Source organism: Trichechus manatus, unplaced genomic scaffold, assembly GCF_000243295.1.
Source record: "Trichechus manatus latirostris isolate Lorelei unplaced genomic scaffold, TriManLat1.0 scaffold00127, whole genome shotgun sequence".
Taxonomy (NCBI): domain Eukaryota; kingdom Metazoa; phylum Chordata; class Mammalia; order Sirenia; family Trichechidae; genus Trichechus; species Trichechus manatus.
Genome location: NW_004444063.1, coordinates 6,626,658 through 6,641,851, shown reverse-complemented (window position 1 = coordinate 6,641,851; position 15,194 = coordinate 6,626,658). Strand labels below are relative to the sequence as shown.

The following is a 15,194-nucleotide window of genomic DNA, read 5'->3' as shown; positions in this document are numbered from 1 at the left end:
TCTTCTCAACAGAAGGGTCAGCCTTGGGGAATCTGAAATCACTAACTAAAAAGGAAGAGGCACTCTCCCATTCATCTCCTTGGTGGAAGGACTCACCTAAACTCTCAAGCCTCTTTCTCAGAGTCACACTAATGGTTCCTAATTTTTTGATACTTTCAAACCTTTTGTCTGAGGTATACATTCAAATGTTAACATTGGTAGTACATGGTAGTTCCAATGTTAATTGCAATGATTTTATGGTCTGTAATCTATAGTTAGATATCACATAAATGTTACGTCAATATATTATTGATACACAGAAATATATATTTCTTAATAAGAGAAGGATAGAAAGGATTGGTCCATCTCTTTTATTATTATTTTTAAAATCTTATTGTGGTAAGATATATAAAACAAAACACTTGCCATTTTAACCATTTAAAATTGTATTGTGGTAAATATGTATATAATAAAACATTTGCCATTTCAACTTTTTTTTATGTGTACAATTCAGTGGCATTAATTATGTTCATCATGTTATGCAACCATCACCACTATCCGTTTCCAAATTTTTCCATTACCCTTAACAAAAGCTCAATGTTCGCTAAGCAAGGACTCCCTCTTCCCCTTCCCTACCACTCCTGATAGTCACTAATAAACTTCGGACTCTGTACATTTGCCTATTCTAGATATTTCATGTAAGTGGAATCATATAATACCTGTGCTTTTGTTGCTGACTTATTTCACTCAGCATAATGTTTTCAAAGTTCATCCATATTGTAGCATGTAACAGGGATTCATTTCCTTTATGGCAGAGTAATATTCCATTCTGTATACTACATTTTGTTTATCCATTCAACAAAATGGCACTTGGGTTGTTTCCACCTTTGGGCCATTGTGAATAGTGCTGTAATGAACATTGGTGTACATATATCTGCTTGTGTTCCTGCTTCCAATTCTTGCAGGCATATACTTAGTAGAGGAATTGCTAGATCATATGGCAATTATATGTTTAACTTTTTGAGGAACCTCCAAACTGTTTTCCACAGTGGCTATACCATTTTACAGTCCCATCAACAATAGATGAGGGTTCTAATTTCTTCACATCCTCACCAATATCTATTGTTTTCCTTTTTTTTTTTTTTAATCATAGCCATCTTTGTAGGGGCGAAGTGATATCTCATTGTTCTTTTGATTTGTATTTCCCTAATGACTAACTGGAAACCCTGGTGGTGTAGTGGTTAAGAGCTACAGCTGTTAACCAAAAGGTCAGAAGTTCAAATCCACCAGGTGCTCTTTGGAAACCTTATGGGGCAGTTCTACTCTATCCTATAGGGTTGTTATAAGTCGGAATCGACTTGACTGCAACGGGTTTGGTTTTTAGTGACTAATTATGTTGAGCATCTTTTCACGTGCTTGTTGGCTATTTGTATTTCTTCTTTGGGTGAAATGTTTATTCAAGTTCTTTTTCTATTTTTTAATTGGTTTGTTTATAACCATGTTTAAGTGTAAAATTCAGTGACATTAATTACATTCACCATGTTGTGCAACCATCATCACTACCCATTTTTAAATTTTTTCATCATCCTAAACAAAAACTCGGTACCCCTTAAGCAATAACTTCCCATTTCCCCCTCCTCCCAGCCCCTGGTGAAAGCTAATAAACTTTTGTCCGTATGCATTTGCCTATTCTAGATATTTCATATAAGTGGAATTATATAATATTTGTCCTTTGATGTCTGACAAATTTCACTCAGCATGTATTTAAGGTTCATCCATGTTCTAGCAGGTATCAGAACTTCATTTCTCCTTAAAGCTGAATAATATTCCATTTTATGTATGTCTTAGTCATCTAGTGCTGCTATAACAGAAATACCACAAGTGGATGGCTTTAACAAACAAGAGTTTATGCTCTCAAAGTCTAGTAGACTAGAAGTCCAAATTCAGGGCGCCAGCTCCAGGGGAAGGCTTTTTGTCTCTATTGGCTCTGGAGGAAGGTCTTTGAGCTTCTCAGTGCAGGGATCCCCGGTCCAAGGGACGCGCTTTGCTCCTGGCACTACTTTCTTGGTGGTATGAGGTCCCTATGTCTCTGCTTGCTTCTCTCTTTTATATCTTAAGAGATTGATTTAAAGCACAATCTAATCTTGTAGATTGAGTCCTGCCTCATTAAAATAACTGCTGCTAATCCCACCTCAAGAACATCACAGAGGTAGGATTTACAAAACATAGGAAAATCACATCAAGTGACAAAATGGTAGACAGTCACACAATACTGGGAATCACAGACTAGCCAAATTGACACACATTTTTTTGGAGGGACACAATTCAATCCCTCACAATGTATACACAGCGATTTTAATCCATTCATATGTTGATGGACACTTGGCTTGTTTCCACCTTTTGGCTACTGTGAATAATGCTGCAATGAACTTTGGTGTACAAGAATCTGCTTGAGTCCCCGTTTTAAATTCTTTTGTGTATATACCTAGGAGTGATATTGCTGGGTCATATTGGTCCATCTCTTTGAAGATTAAACTTAACTACATTAAATGCTGACAACTTACCATGAAACCATTGTACCAAATAAAAGAAAAATAGACAAAGGTCACTGAACACATAAATGATCTCGAATAACAGTAGAGCAAAGTACAAAGCCACTCCTCACTTTCCATCCTTGTCCATGTCCAGTCATTAGGACATTTAAAGAGAAAGTGTTATTTTGGGAATATTCTTATGTTAATAAAAACATTCTCCAACAAAAGGACAATAAAAGCAACTAGGTTAAGAAAGTATCACTTCTAAAATGCACCTCTGTTTACACTGTGTCTCTTTTCCAGATTACTACATCTTGTCCATTGGTCTGGTGATGCTGGGAAAATTTGGGATCACCTCTGCTTTCTCCATGCTTTATGTCTTCACTGCAGAGCTCTACCCGACCCTGGTCAGGAACATGGCTGTGGGGATCACATCCATGGCCTCCAGAGTGGGCAGCATCATTGCTCCCTACTTCGTTTACCTCGGTGAGATGCACCGTTTTTTTTGTTGTTGTTCTTTCTTTAAATTCGTTTTAAGAATAAAAGTAATAGATATTCATTATGAAAAATTCAAACAGCAGAGAAAGTAGTACAAAAAGTACAAGTTCCCCTCTTACAAGGATAATAATCAGCAAAAAGCAAATCTTCACTTTTTGCTTCTCTGTTCAGGTCTGACACCGGTCCATGCAGCACTTCATCCTCTGACCCTAAACACCCGGAGCTAGTTCAGAGCTCACAAGTTAAATAACACAATTCTCCAGACTGCCAAGTAGGCCAGGACTTCAGATGCCAGCTGCAAGCTTGGGTGTCCCCATGACAGCACACTTTTTTTTTTATTGTGCTTTAGGGGTAAGTTTACAGAGCAAATTAGTTTCTCATTAAACAGTTAATACACAAATTGTTTTGTGACATTGGTTTCCAACCCCATGATGTGTCAACACTCTCCCCTTCTCCACCCCAGGTTCCCTGTTTCCATTCGTCCAGTTTTCCTATCCCTTCCTGCCTTTTGTCTTTGCTTTTGGGCTGGTGTGCCCATTAGTCTTGTATACACTATTGAACTACAAAGCACGTTCCTCATCTGTGTTATTTTTGGCCCTATAAACCTGTCTAATCTTTGGCTGAAGGGTAAACCTCAGGAGTGATTTCCTTTTGTGTTTGACTTATTTCACTCAGCATAATGCCCTCCAGATTCATCCTTGTTGTGAGATGTTTTGCAGATTCATCATTGTTCTTTATTATTGTGTAGTATTCCATTGTGTGTACGTACTATAGTTTGTTTATCCATTCATCTGTTGATGGGCACTTAGGTTGTTTCCATCTTTTTGCTATTGTGAATAATACTGCAATGAACATGGGTGTGTATATGTCTATTCATGTGACGGCTTTTATTTCTCTAGGATATATTCGTAAGAGTGGGATTGCTGGATTGTATGGTATTTCTATTCTAGCTTTTTAAGGAAGTGCCATATCATTTTCCAAAATGGTTGTACCATTTTGCATTCCCACCAGCAGTGCCTAAGAGTTCCAGTCTCCCCACAACCTCTTCAACATTTGTTATTTTCTTTCTTTTTTTTTTTTTTGATTCATGCCAGTAATGTTGGGATGGGATGATATCTCATTGTAGTTTTGATTTCCATTTCTCTAATGGTTAGTGATTGTGAGCATTTCCTCATTATCCGTTAGCCACCTGAATGTCTTCTTTGATGTAGTGTCTTTTCATATCCTTTGCCCATTTTTAATTGGATTATCTGTACTTTTATTATAGAGGTGTTGGATTTTCCTATAGATTTTAGAGATTAGACCTTTGTCGGATATGTCATAGCCAAAATTTTTTTCCCAGTCTGTAGGTTCTCTTTTTCCTTTTACGATGAAGTCTTTTGATGAGCGTGTTTAATTTTTAGAAGACCCCATTTATCTAGCTTATCTTCTGGTATCTGTGTATTATTAATTATGATTTGTACCTGTTTATGCTATATATTAGGGCTCCTAGTATTGACCCTATTTTTTCTTCTGTGATTTTTATAGTTTTTGGTTTTATATTTAGGTCTTTGATCCATTTTGAATTAGTTTTTGTGTATGGTATGAGGTATAGGTCCTGTTTCATTTTTTTACAGATGAACATCCAGTTATGCCAGCACCATTTGTTAAAAAGACTATTTTCCCCATTTGGTGGACTTTGGGACTTTATCAAAGATTAAGTGGCAATAGGTAGATGGATTTACTTCTGGGTTCTCGAGTCTGTTCCATTGGTAAATGTGTCTATCGTTGTACCAGTAGCAGACTGTTTTGACTACTGTAGCTGTACCGTAGGTTCTGAGGTCAGGTAGTGCAAGGCCTCCTACTTTGTTCTTCAATAATGTTTTACTTATCTGGGGCCTCTTTCCTTTCCATATAAAGTTAATGATTAGTTTTTCTATCTCTTTAAGGAATGCTGTTGATATGTGGATTGAGATTGCATTATATTTGTAGATTGCTTTGGGTAGAATTGACGTTTTCATAATGTTGAGCCTACCTATCCATGAGCGTGGTATGTTTTTCCATTAGTGTAGGTCTCTTTTGGTTTCTTGCAGTGGTGTTTTGTAGCTTTCTTTGTATAGCTCTTTTACGTCTCTGGTTAGATTTATTCCTAAGTATTGTATTTTTTCAGGGGCTATTATAAATGGTATTGCTTTCCTGATTTTCTTTTCATAGTTCTCTTTATCAGTGTATGGGAATCCAACTGATTTTTGTATGTTTATCTTGTATCCTGCTACTCTACTGAATCTATTAGTTCCAGTAGTTTTCCTGCGGAGTCTTTAGGGTTCTCTCATACCATCTGTGAATAGGAAAGTTTTACTTCTTCCTTATCAATTTGGATGCCCTTTATTTCTTTTTCTTGCCTTATTGCTCTAGCTAGGACTTCCAGCACAATGTTAAATAGGAGTGACACCCACACTTCTGACCTGCTGACTACAAGTTCAGGGTTTCCTGCTACCCCTTCAGGATGCCAGCTGCAAGCTCAGATGTTGTTAGCCCCCCACCTCTCACTTCTGACCTGCTGGCTCCCACTACTCCCTTGGTTCAGTAATTCACTGGAACAATTTACAAAACTCATGGAAAGTTTAAGACTTATAATTACAGTTTTCTTGTAGGAAAATAATAAAATAAATAAAGAGATGTATAGGGCAAGGTCTGGGAGGGTTCCCAATGCGGAGCTTTCATGTCCCAAAAAGGAACATGCTACTCTCTCATGTGTCAATGTTTTTCATTAACCGGGAAGTTCATGGAGCTTCAATATCCAGAGCTTTTATTGGGGGTCTCATTACGTAATGCAAACTACAGCCCCTCCTCTTGAGGTCAGTCAGTATCTCACAATGATCATGAAGTGGTCTCTCTGACATGGCCAGCCCCCACCCCAGAGTCACCTCATCATTTCACTTAACCTGTTAGTTAGGTGTGGTCTGGCGTTCTTATCAAAGACACTTAAATTCCAAGGTTTTTTTTTTTTTTTTAGAGATAGTGTCTCAGGGACTGAGGACAAAGACCAAATTCTTTGGGTAAAGTTAATGTAAATCCCACATCTCTCCTCCCCCCAGCTTCCCAAATCACATTCCCTAGAAGTAACCAGTATTAACTCTTTGGTGAGTAGTTCTTCAGACATTTTGTTTTGCACAAGTATGTATATATATGCACACATAAAATATACAAACAAAATTATATTACACGTACTATTTTGCAGCTTCTTTTTTTTAGCTTAGCATTGTAGCAGAATATCTTTCCATATATAGAATATCTTTCTATATTTAGCTCTTCTACTATTTTTTCAAAATAGTTACATAGTGTTCCAAGGTTGTATGTACATAATTTATTTAAATAGGGTCCATTGGATGGACATTTAGGCCGTTCCCAGGTTTTTGCGATTATAAACAACACTACAATGAACATACTTCTGCTGCGCCTTTGTGCATTTTTTTTAGATACATCTTGATTCATGAATAGATTAATAATTTGCTGGAACAAAGAATGCCTTTAAAATTTTTTATAGATATTGTCAAATTGACCTCTAACTATTGTACCAATTTATAATCCAACTATCAATATAGGAGAGTACCTGTTTTTTCATATCCTCACTTACAATGGGGATTATCTAATTTTTTAATCATTGATAATCTGGTATGAAAAATGGATATCATTATTGCTTTCATTTACATTTCTTTAATTAATTATAAATGAGGTCAAGCATTTTTTCATATATTTATTGGCCATCCTATTTATTTTTCAGTGAGCTGACTATTCATATCTTTTGTCCATTTTTAGTGGTTTATTCATCTTTTTCTTTTTTATTTGTGAGAGCTCTTTGTGATTGAAGGTAATTAGCTCTATAAATATATATATTATGGAGTCCCTGGAAGATACAATCAGTTAAGCACTTAACTACAAGCTGAAAGGATGGTAGTTCAAACCCACCTAGAGGCGCCTGGCAATCTGCTTCCAAAAGGTCACAGCCTTGCAAACCCTATGGAGCAGTTCTACTCTGCACACATGGAGTCTCCATGAGTGAGAATCAACTCAACGACAACAACAACAAATATCTATTGTAAATACTTTTTCTAGCTTGTCATTTGCATTTTAGCATTATATTTTTTGAAATACAGAAAATTCTGGTTTATCTAATCGAATGTATCAATCTGGAGTAACAGATTGATTACTGATTACATACAGAGTGCCAACCCACATACGTTAAGAGAGGCTTCAGTGGGATACTCAGGGTAGGATCTGGCACTCCAAGCCTAGTTCTTATTAAGGATTCTATTAAGAGATGCAGACTTATCTCCTTATCCTTCCTAATCATCTATTGGTCATCTATTGGTTCAAGCACACACATACACACCCATTCCCAAAGACACATATTAATTCTCACAGAAGGTACACTCTAAATCCTTACAGAAAAATAGAACATTTCCCTAACTTAAACCTATTCTGCCCCACTGCCCTGGACCACACCTGAGATAAACCTGTTGCCGTTGAGTCGATTCTGACTCATTGCAACCCTATAGTACAGAGTAGAACTGCTCCATAGGGTTTCCAAGGAGCTGCTGCTGACCTTTTGGTTAGCAGCCTGAGCTCTTAACCACTACTCCACCAGGACTCCACACCTGAAACAGTACATTATTATATAGAGTGGTATCACTTCCTCTTTGTTTTTCCCTATGCTTTCAAACCATGCTCAGATGGTCCAATGGTGAACCATAAAAAACATAAGAAACGAAATCCAAGACAGAGCTTTCTACTCCATGATAGTTAATCCTGTTAGCTACACAGAGGCCTCAGAGAAGCTTCAAGATCAATGTTTTTCTTTATGTTTTGGGTCAGATCAAATTCTTGGGTGCAGTGTTCCTCTGTAATCTCTGTGTGTAGAAGGGAAGGAAGATGAGGCCTATTATTCTCCTGTCTGAGTAACCCAGATAAAGAAGAGCTGGGAGTAGTTTTTCTAATTACATACAAAACCAAGACATATAAATGTTCTTTTCCTATAGTAATATTATTAAATAAAATCTTAACTTCAAAAATGAAACAAAATGAATCCAGGCATAGTGCTTTCACAGAGTGTCTGACATATATTGATTTAAATTGAATTGAAAATATTACTTAGTTTAACATTTTCTTTTAGCATTTCATGGCTCTGTGGACCTAGCTCTCCACTGAAGCCCACTGGTTTGGGCAAAAGCAAAGGTCACACTAGCCTTTTGATGGGCAGAACCTGTCCTTGCAAAATCTTGGTCAACCTTTTTCTCCCTGATGTCCTCCCCCTGCCCCATCTCCAATTTCCTCCACCTTATGAGGGAACTTTGGTAGGCAAAAACTTCTATCAAAGGAACATCTGTCACACATGATTAAGTAGTAGCTTATAGAGTACCAGTTGACAGGAAGGCACTTACAATAATACAAAAACAAGTAGGTAAATGATTGTAGAAATGTAGAGTCAATGGCATCTGCCAAGAAGAAACTATGATATTTGCTTACTTTTTTGTCTTCTGAAAATGTTCAGATTTAAAACTATTCTCAAGTACTATCTGACATCTTTACAAAATGATTCTCAAGAGCATCCAGAGAATCCCTGTTTTGTATTTCACGCTCTGATTGATGCCCTTAATGTCCCATGTTTTACAGGTGCTTATAACAGAGTTCTGCCCTACATCGTCATGGGTAGTCTGACTATCCTGATCGGAATTGTAACCCTTTTCTTCCCTGAAAGTTTTGGGACAACTCTACCAGAGACCTTTGAGCAGATGCAGAAAGTGAAAGGGTAAGTGGAATTTGAAAAAAATGATACCAACATTCCTCAGAAAGAATAAATACACAAGAATACAAAGGAGGTTCTGAAAAAGAAGAGTATTAAAGTAGAAACTAGCTCAATCAGATAATAATATAGCATATTATAAAGATAATATAGCATATTTTAAAACAATGGTAATTAAACCAATGTGTTAATGGTATAGGTATAGAAGACAATGGAATAGAATAGAGTTTAGAAGTAAACTCAAGAAATATGAGAATTTGGTAGATGACAAAAGTGACAATTCAAAATCAGTGAGGGGAAAGACAAATTATTCAATAAAATGTGTTAGAATATTTAGCTATCCATTTTGGGGAAAAAAAGTTGGATTCTACTTCAAAGTACATCAAGATAAAGTCCAGAGAGATTTAAAAAAAAAAAAAAGTCCTAAAAAATACAGTAATAAATGTACCAGGAGAAAACATAAATATTTTTATAATCTTAGAGAAGATGTTTCTGGCATAATGGGAAAAGCAAAGAGCAATAAAGGAAGAGATGTATCTGATAATATAATTTTTAAAATTGTTGGTATGGCAAAAAAGAAACAAAAATAAAGACAAAAGTCAACAAGCTGGGGAAAAATATTTGCAACACACAAGATAGATTTAGGGCTAATACACAAAAAGCTCTTCACAGTCGGTGAGAAAAAGATAAACAACTCAGTAGAAAAACTGGCAAAGGACAGGCAATTTATAGAAGACTAAATATAAGTGGCTAAACACACATGAAAAAACATACTTGTCCACATAATAAATACAAAATAAAACAATTTCATATCTTTTTTTTTTTTTGGCCTATGATATTGATAAACATTTAAAATATTAGTGGTATGGTAGAAGTTTAGGTTCTAAAGTGAAATTGCCTGCCTTCAAACCCGAAATCCACTGCATAAACTTGGACAAATTACTTAATTTTCTCTAAGCCTCAGTATTCCCTTCTGTTACATGGGAATATCTGATATAACTATTTTGAGTTTATATAAAGTGTTTTTAGTGCCCGGCCATGACAAAGATTAGTCTATATGGGAACAGATTCTGATCCCTGACAGAACATATACAGTAAAAGGTACTCATTTTTGATAAGTTGTTTTCTTTTTAATTACATAGCTACTTCAGTATCAACTTAAATTTGCCAAAAATTTCATGTTTATCTTTCTATGCTTTCTTCTGGGAAACTGTAAAAGAGTTTAAGTTCTGGGTTTTGTTTATGTTTAATTTAAAAAATGGCCTCAAAATTCAGAATCATAAAATACTAGTTCTAGACTCATGAGGTTCTTGTTAGAATTAAATAATTACTTGTTCATTGACTGGAGAAATGTTGTTCAGTGTCAGATTGGCATTTTGAGAAGAATCTTGAATATTTCATTTTCTTTAACAGCTATTTTATTTTCAGGTTCAGATTGGGGAAGAAAACAAGAGAGTCAATGGAGACAGAAGAAAATCCCAAGGTTCTAATAACTGCATTCTGATGAAATATCTACCCCATCTGGTGAACTGGAAAAGAGATACATAAGACTCTGTGAAGAAACAAAAGCCTTTCCTGCTGAAATGGATGGATTATAATGACTATTATAACCACTAAAAAAGATCCTACTGAGATACCCTTGTCATATAGCAAACTTTAGACCACTCTTCCGGATAATCCCCTTGTTTTTAAAAACAAACCATTTCCAGAGAATGGAAACCATTTCCTAATTAATTTGATGAAATAGGTTTGTAAGATTTTTTTGTGTGTGTGTTAGTCAAGGACTGGTAAAATCCATATAAAGATTAACATTGATTTCCAAGCATACAAGTACTATTTAAATAAGTTTATTGTACTAATACAACCCTTAGGTGACAGTGTGCGTGCACGTGTGTAAGTGAAGAAGCATATTCAAAAGTATAGTAGCTTTTGAAGGGCATGCTTACATACTGCAAAAACCAAATTATTAGATGCAGTATTCCTATGCAGAAAGTTTTATACACTCCTTTGAGATAACTGATGGCAGATAATATCGTTTTACAAGACATGCAGCAAGAGATCAAGTAGCCTGGCTCATATGGCTCGTCTGCCTTCAGGAAGGGAGCCAAGGCTACAATTTCAGCAGCTATACCTCATAGCCTATTGAATGGTCCACATTTGTAGTGCTCCTTGTGAGCACGTGACTAACCCCTCCATTTCATAAAACTGACTTAAGAAATATTTTTCTGGTAAACAGATAATCAGGAAAACTGCACCAACCAGTTGAATTGATACAGAGATGGTTTGTATGCCCCACAACCAAGAGGAGCCAGCACCAAGGAAGAAGACTCAGAGCAGTCTGGAAAGTCTATTAAAACCCAGTTCTTTCCATGAATACATACCTTCTTAAGCATGGTATTCACCTGTATCCTCTCCAGCCAGGTGTGCACCATGTCTGCAATGGCGGAACCTCAGTTCCACAAATGAGCAGTGTAAAAGAAAAAGCCACTAATGGGATAATGTATTACCATAAGGTCAAAAAATAAATGTCAGCTATCCATCTCACCATGTGTTAGGTATGCTGAGATGGTAACATAGCAAGAAGCTCCTCCTGGAGACTTGAAGCAGCATCCCTTCGTTGTTTAAGTGGCACCCCTGAAAGCAGCACTGACACACGTCCAGTGCTATAGGGTACTGCTAGAAATAGGCAGGTGCTGGTTGTTTATATGCTGCTTGGTGGCATCATCTCCTGAAAATAATGATCTTCAAAAGCAAATGTTCATTATCAAACTGTTTTTCAAAGGAACCTTTGATGTAACATCTTGATAAACTGTTCTGATTATTTCAAGACCCTTATCTTGAACTTTCTGGTTAACTCAGAATTTTTTCTCTGTATTGCCCTATTTTTACTATATGTTTTATATAAGAGGCACAGACACACTGATCCTACTTTGTGATTGTTGTTTTAAAACCCAGTAGAATATCTCAGAATGGTTTATGCTTTCTCACTGGAGACACAGGAGCACAGCCTCAGTGCTTTTCTCTCTCCCATTGCAGCCTGTTTGGATTGCCCTTCCCTCCACCCCACCTGGCACTAGGCTGCCTGTCCCACAGTGGGCAGGTTATGCTGCTCCAAGATGTTCTCCCTGAAATTCCCACCAGCAGTGGCCATTCACACCACTGTGCTCTTCTACTTCTCACCCTCGCTCAGCTGGGGACTTGTCTGGTTGCCCCTCTATATAAAAGCCTCCAGAAGCCAGAGACCTCATCTTGCTTATCTTTTTATCCCTCCCAACCTTCCCCCACCCCTCCTAGTACTGCTTAGCATAGTGCTTTCTTTTATGTAATAGGCATTTCATAAATATTTATTTTAATTAAAATACTGTGTAACTCTACCTTGGTGAAAATGTTGTTTGATACTTAGAAATTTGAATTTATAAATGCCTAAATATTAAATGCTCTCAAACATTTTTCTAAATATAGAAAGATGTGTTATTTAACCTTTTTTTGCCATTTGTATGGGTGCTCTATAATTTGTAATAGTAAAAGATGACTTTTTAAAACTTGTTTATGAAAAAGCAACAGGACACAAGTGATTATATCTTTGGTAGATCAAAGACCAAATAGATCAATACATGCCAAAAAGGTGTTTGATTAAATTCGACAGGTATTCCTGATTTTTAATGCTCTTAAAATTAGCTCTAAAAAGGAAACTTCCTGAACTTGCTTATGAATATTCATCTCAGACCAAAAGCCAGCGTTACACTGTACATTAGAGTGAAACACTAGAGGCATCCCCATTAACAGAAATTTTATGGATACATGTTTTACCACTTTTTAAAACAACTTATTTTGAGATGTTCTAGTAAATATTATCCATGCGGCTTACATTAACTTTACCCAAAGAATTTGGTCTTTGCTCTTGGTTCTGAGACATAATCTCTTAAAAAACTTTGGAATTTAAGTGTCTTCAAGGACTTCAGACTACACCTAACTAACAGGTTAGGTGAGGTGATGAGGTGACTCTGGGGAGGGGGCTGGCCAGGTCAGAAAGACCCACTTCATAATTACCTCTTGATATCGACTGACCTAAGGAAAGAGGGGCTGGGGTTGCATTACATAATGAACCAAAACCAAACCCATTGTAGTTGAGTCAATTCCAACTCATGGTGACCCCATGTGTTACAAAGTAGAACTGCTCCATAGGGTTTTTTGGCTGTAATCTTTATGGAAGCAGATCACAAGGACTTTCTTCTGTGTGCTGCTGGGTAGGTTCAAACCGCCAGCCTTTAGCCTAGTAAAACCAAACAACCAAACCTGTTGCTGTCAAGTTGATTCCAACTCATAGTGATACTGTAGGACAGAGCAGAACTGCCCCATAGGGTTTCCAAGGTGCAGCTGGTGGATTTGAACTGCTGACCTTTTGGTTAGTAGCCGAGCTCTTAACCACTGTGCCACCAGGGCTCCTTAGGTTAGAAGTTGAGTGCAAACCATTTGCACCACCCAGGGCTCTTATAACAGCTCTAGATACTGAAGCTCCATGGGCTTCCTGATTGGTGAAAGACATCTATGCACGTGGGAGGGTAGCACACCCTTTGGGACATGGAAGCTACATATTGGAAACGCTTCCAGACCTCGTCCTGTGCATCTCTTCGTTTATATTCTTTTTGCTATATTAACCCTTTTGTACCTCACAGTACATACAGTGACCATGAACTTTTTCAGATTCTAGGGTTTATTGGGAAGCTGCCGTACCACTGACAGTGCATGCTGCCGCAAGGCATGGGCCTTTATGACCGTCGGAAACTGAAGAAACGGGCATGTGCCCCAAATTACTGTTTTTACAGGGTATTGTATGAGTTGTCTGAATTTTTTGGCAGGAAAAATAGAAATTTTGAAAATTTTTATTTGTTACGCGTATGTACCAATAGACCCTGATGGGGTCTCTGGGTATACTTAGTGGTACTTCATATGTACCACTAAACACTTACAGTAGGCTTGTGGAGGGGGTAAAAAAAAAAATCCATACTACCTACCAAAAATTCAGACACACTCAATGATTCAGCATGCTTCTGTTAATGAAAACACATGGTATCAACAAAAAATTCAAAGCAGAAAATAATTGGGCACCAAAGGGATAAAGCTATAACTGTAAGGACAGTACTTGCTGTGAATTCTGTGAGTCGTTCCAGCAAGTTATCAGACCCAAAGGAGTAGTGGGAGCCAGCAGGTCAGAACTGAAGGAGCCCAAGGGGTTCCCCGAGCTAGTGGCTGGCATCCTAAACAGGTAGAGGAAAATACCGAATTTGTAGCCAGCAGGTCAGAAGTGAGGGTGTCACGAGGACTCCCAAATTTGTGACTGCCATCTGCCTGTTATCTGGCAGTCTGAAGGATGGTGTCCATTAAACTTGTGAGATCTGACCTAGCTCAGGGGGCTAGGATGAGAAAGAAGTGCTGCAGGGGCAGCTGGTGTCAGAACTGAACAGATAAGTGAACAACAGGGATTTGATTTATGTTGATTATTATCTTTGTACTATCATAGTATACACCATAGATGAGAAGTAAAATTATTGAAAAATAAACAAAACTTTCAATATTGTCAACCCTGGTGGCATAGTGGTTAAGAGCTATGGCTGCTAACCAAAAGGTCGGCAGTTCGAATCCACCAGGTGCTCCTTGGAAACCCTACAGGGCAGTTCTACCCTGTCCTATAGGGTTGCTATGAGTCAGAATCGACTCGATGGCAATGGGTTTGGTTTTGGGTATCAATATTATAAGAAGCATATAATGATATTCCTTTTTTTTAATCCAAGAGAACTAATTAAAAAAATCACAGACTTACTAAGAAATTCAGTTAAGTGGAGGCATATAAGAAATGTCCACAAATCAGCAACTTTTGTGTATATTAGAAATAACCTAGAAATATACTGGAAAAATATTCCATTCATAATAGTTGTAAAAACATAACATACCTAGAAATAATCATAGTAAGCAATGTATACAATCTATATGAATAAATTATTGTATTTCATTGAGATCTGAATAAAGACAGAACATTTTCCTAAATGAGAAGACTGAATGTTGGGAACTTAGCATTCTTACCAAACTAATTTGCTACTTTAAAGGATTTAAAATTAAAATTTCAAGGAGATATTTTACGAACACAAAAAAATAATTCTAAAGAGCATCTGAAAGAACAAATAAGCAATACTGTCTAAGAAATTTTTGAAAAAGAAGAGTGATAAGGGAAAATATTTCCTGACAGGTATCAAAACACAAATAAAGATAAATCAATGAAATAGGACAGGTAGCCCAGAAACAGACCCAAGTGTTTATAAAATGTTAAAATATGATAAAGGTGAATTATAAATCATCAGGAAAAAGATAAATTATTCAAAACTTGTTCTGGGACAATTGATAAA

General features: G+C 36.9%; 1 protein-coding gene across 1 annotated transcript in view; it reads left to right on the top strand.

The window, feature by feature from the left end:
* Window positions 1-11,809, top strand: part of LOC101356574 (solute carrier family 22 member 4) — a 55,294-nt gene extending 43,485 nt beyond the window's left edge. The window contains exons 8-10 of the mRNA XM_023739006.1: window positions 2,817-2,999; window positions 8,664-8,799; window positions 10,222-11,809. Coding sequence (XP_023594774.1) covers window positions 2,817-2,999; window positions 8,664-8,799; window positions 10,222-10,297 — 395 coding nt within the window. The 3' untranslated portion in view covers window positions 10,298-11,809. The remainder of the gene's footprint in view (window positions 1-2,816; window positions 3,000-8,663; window positions 8,800-10,221) is intronic.
* Window positions 11,810-15,194: the final 3,385 nt, after the last annotated feature.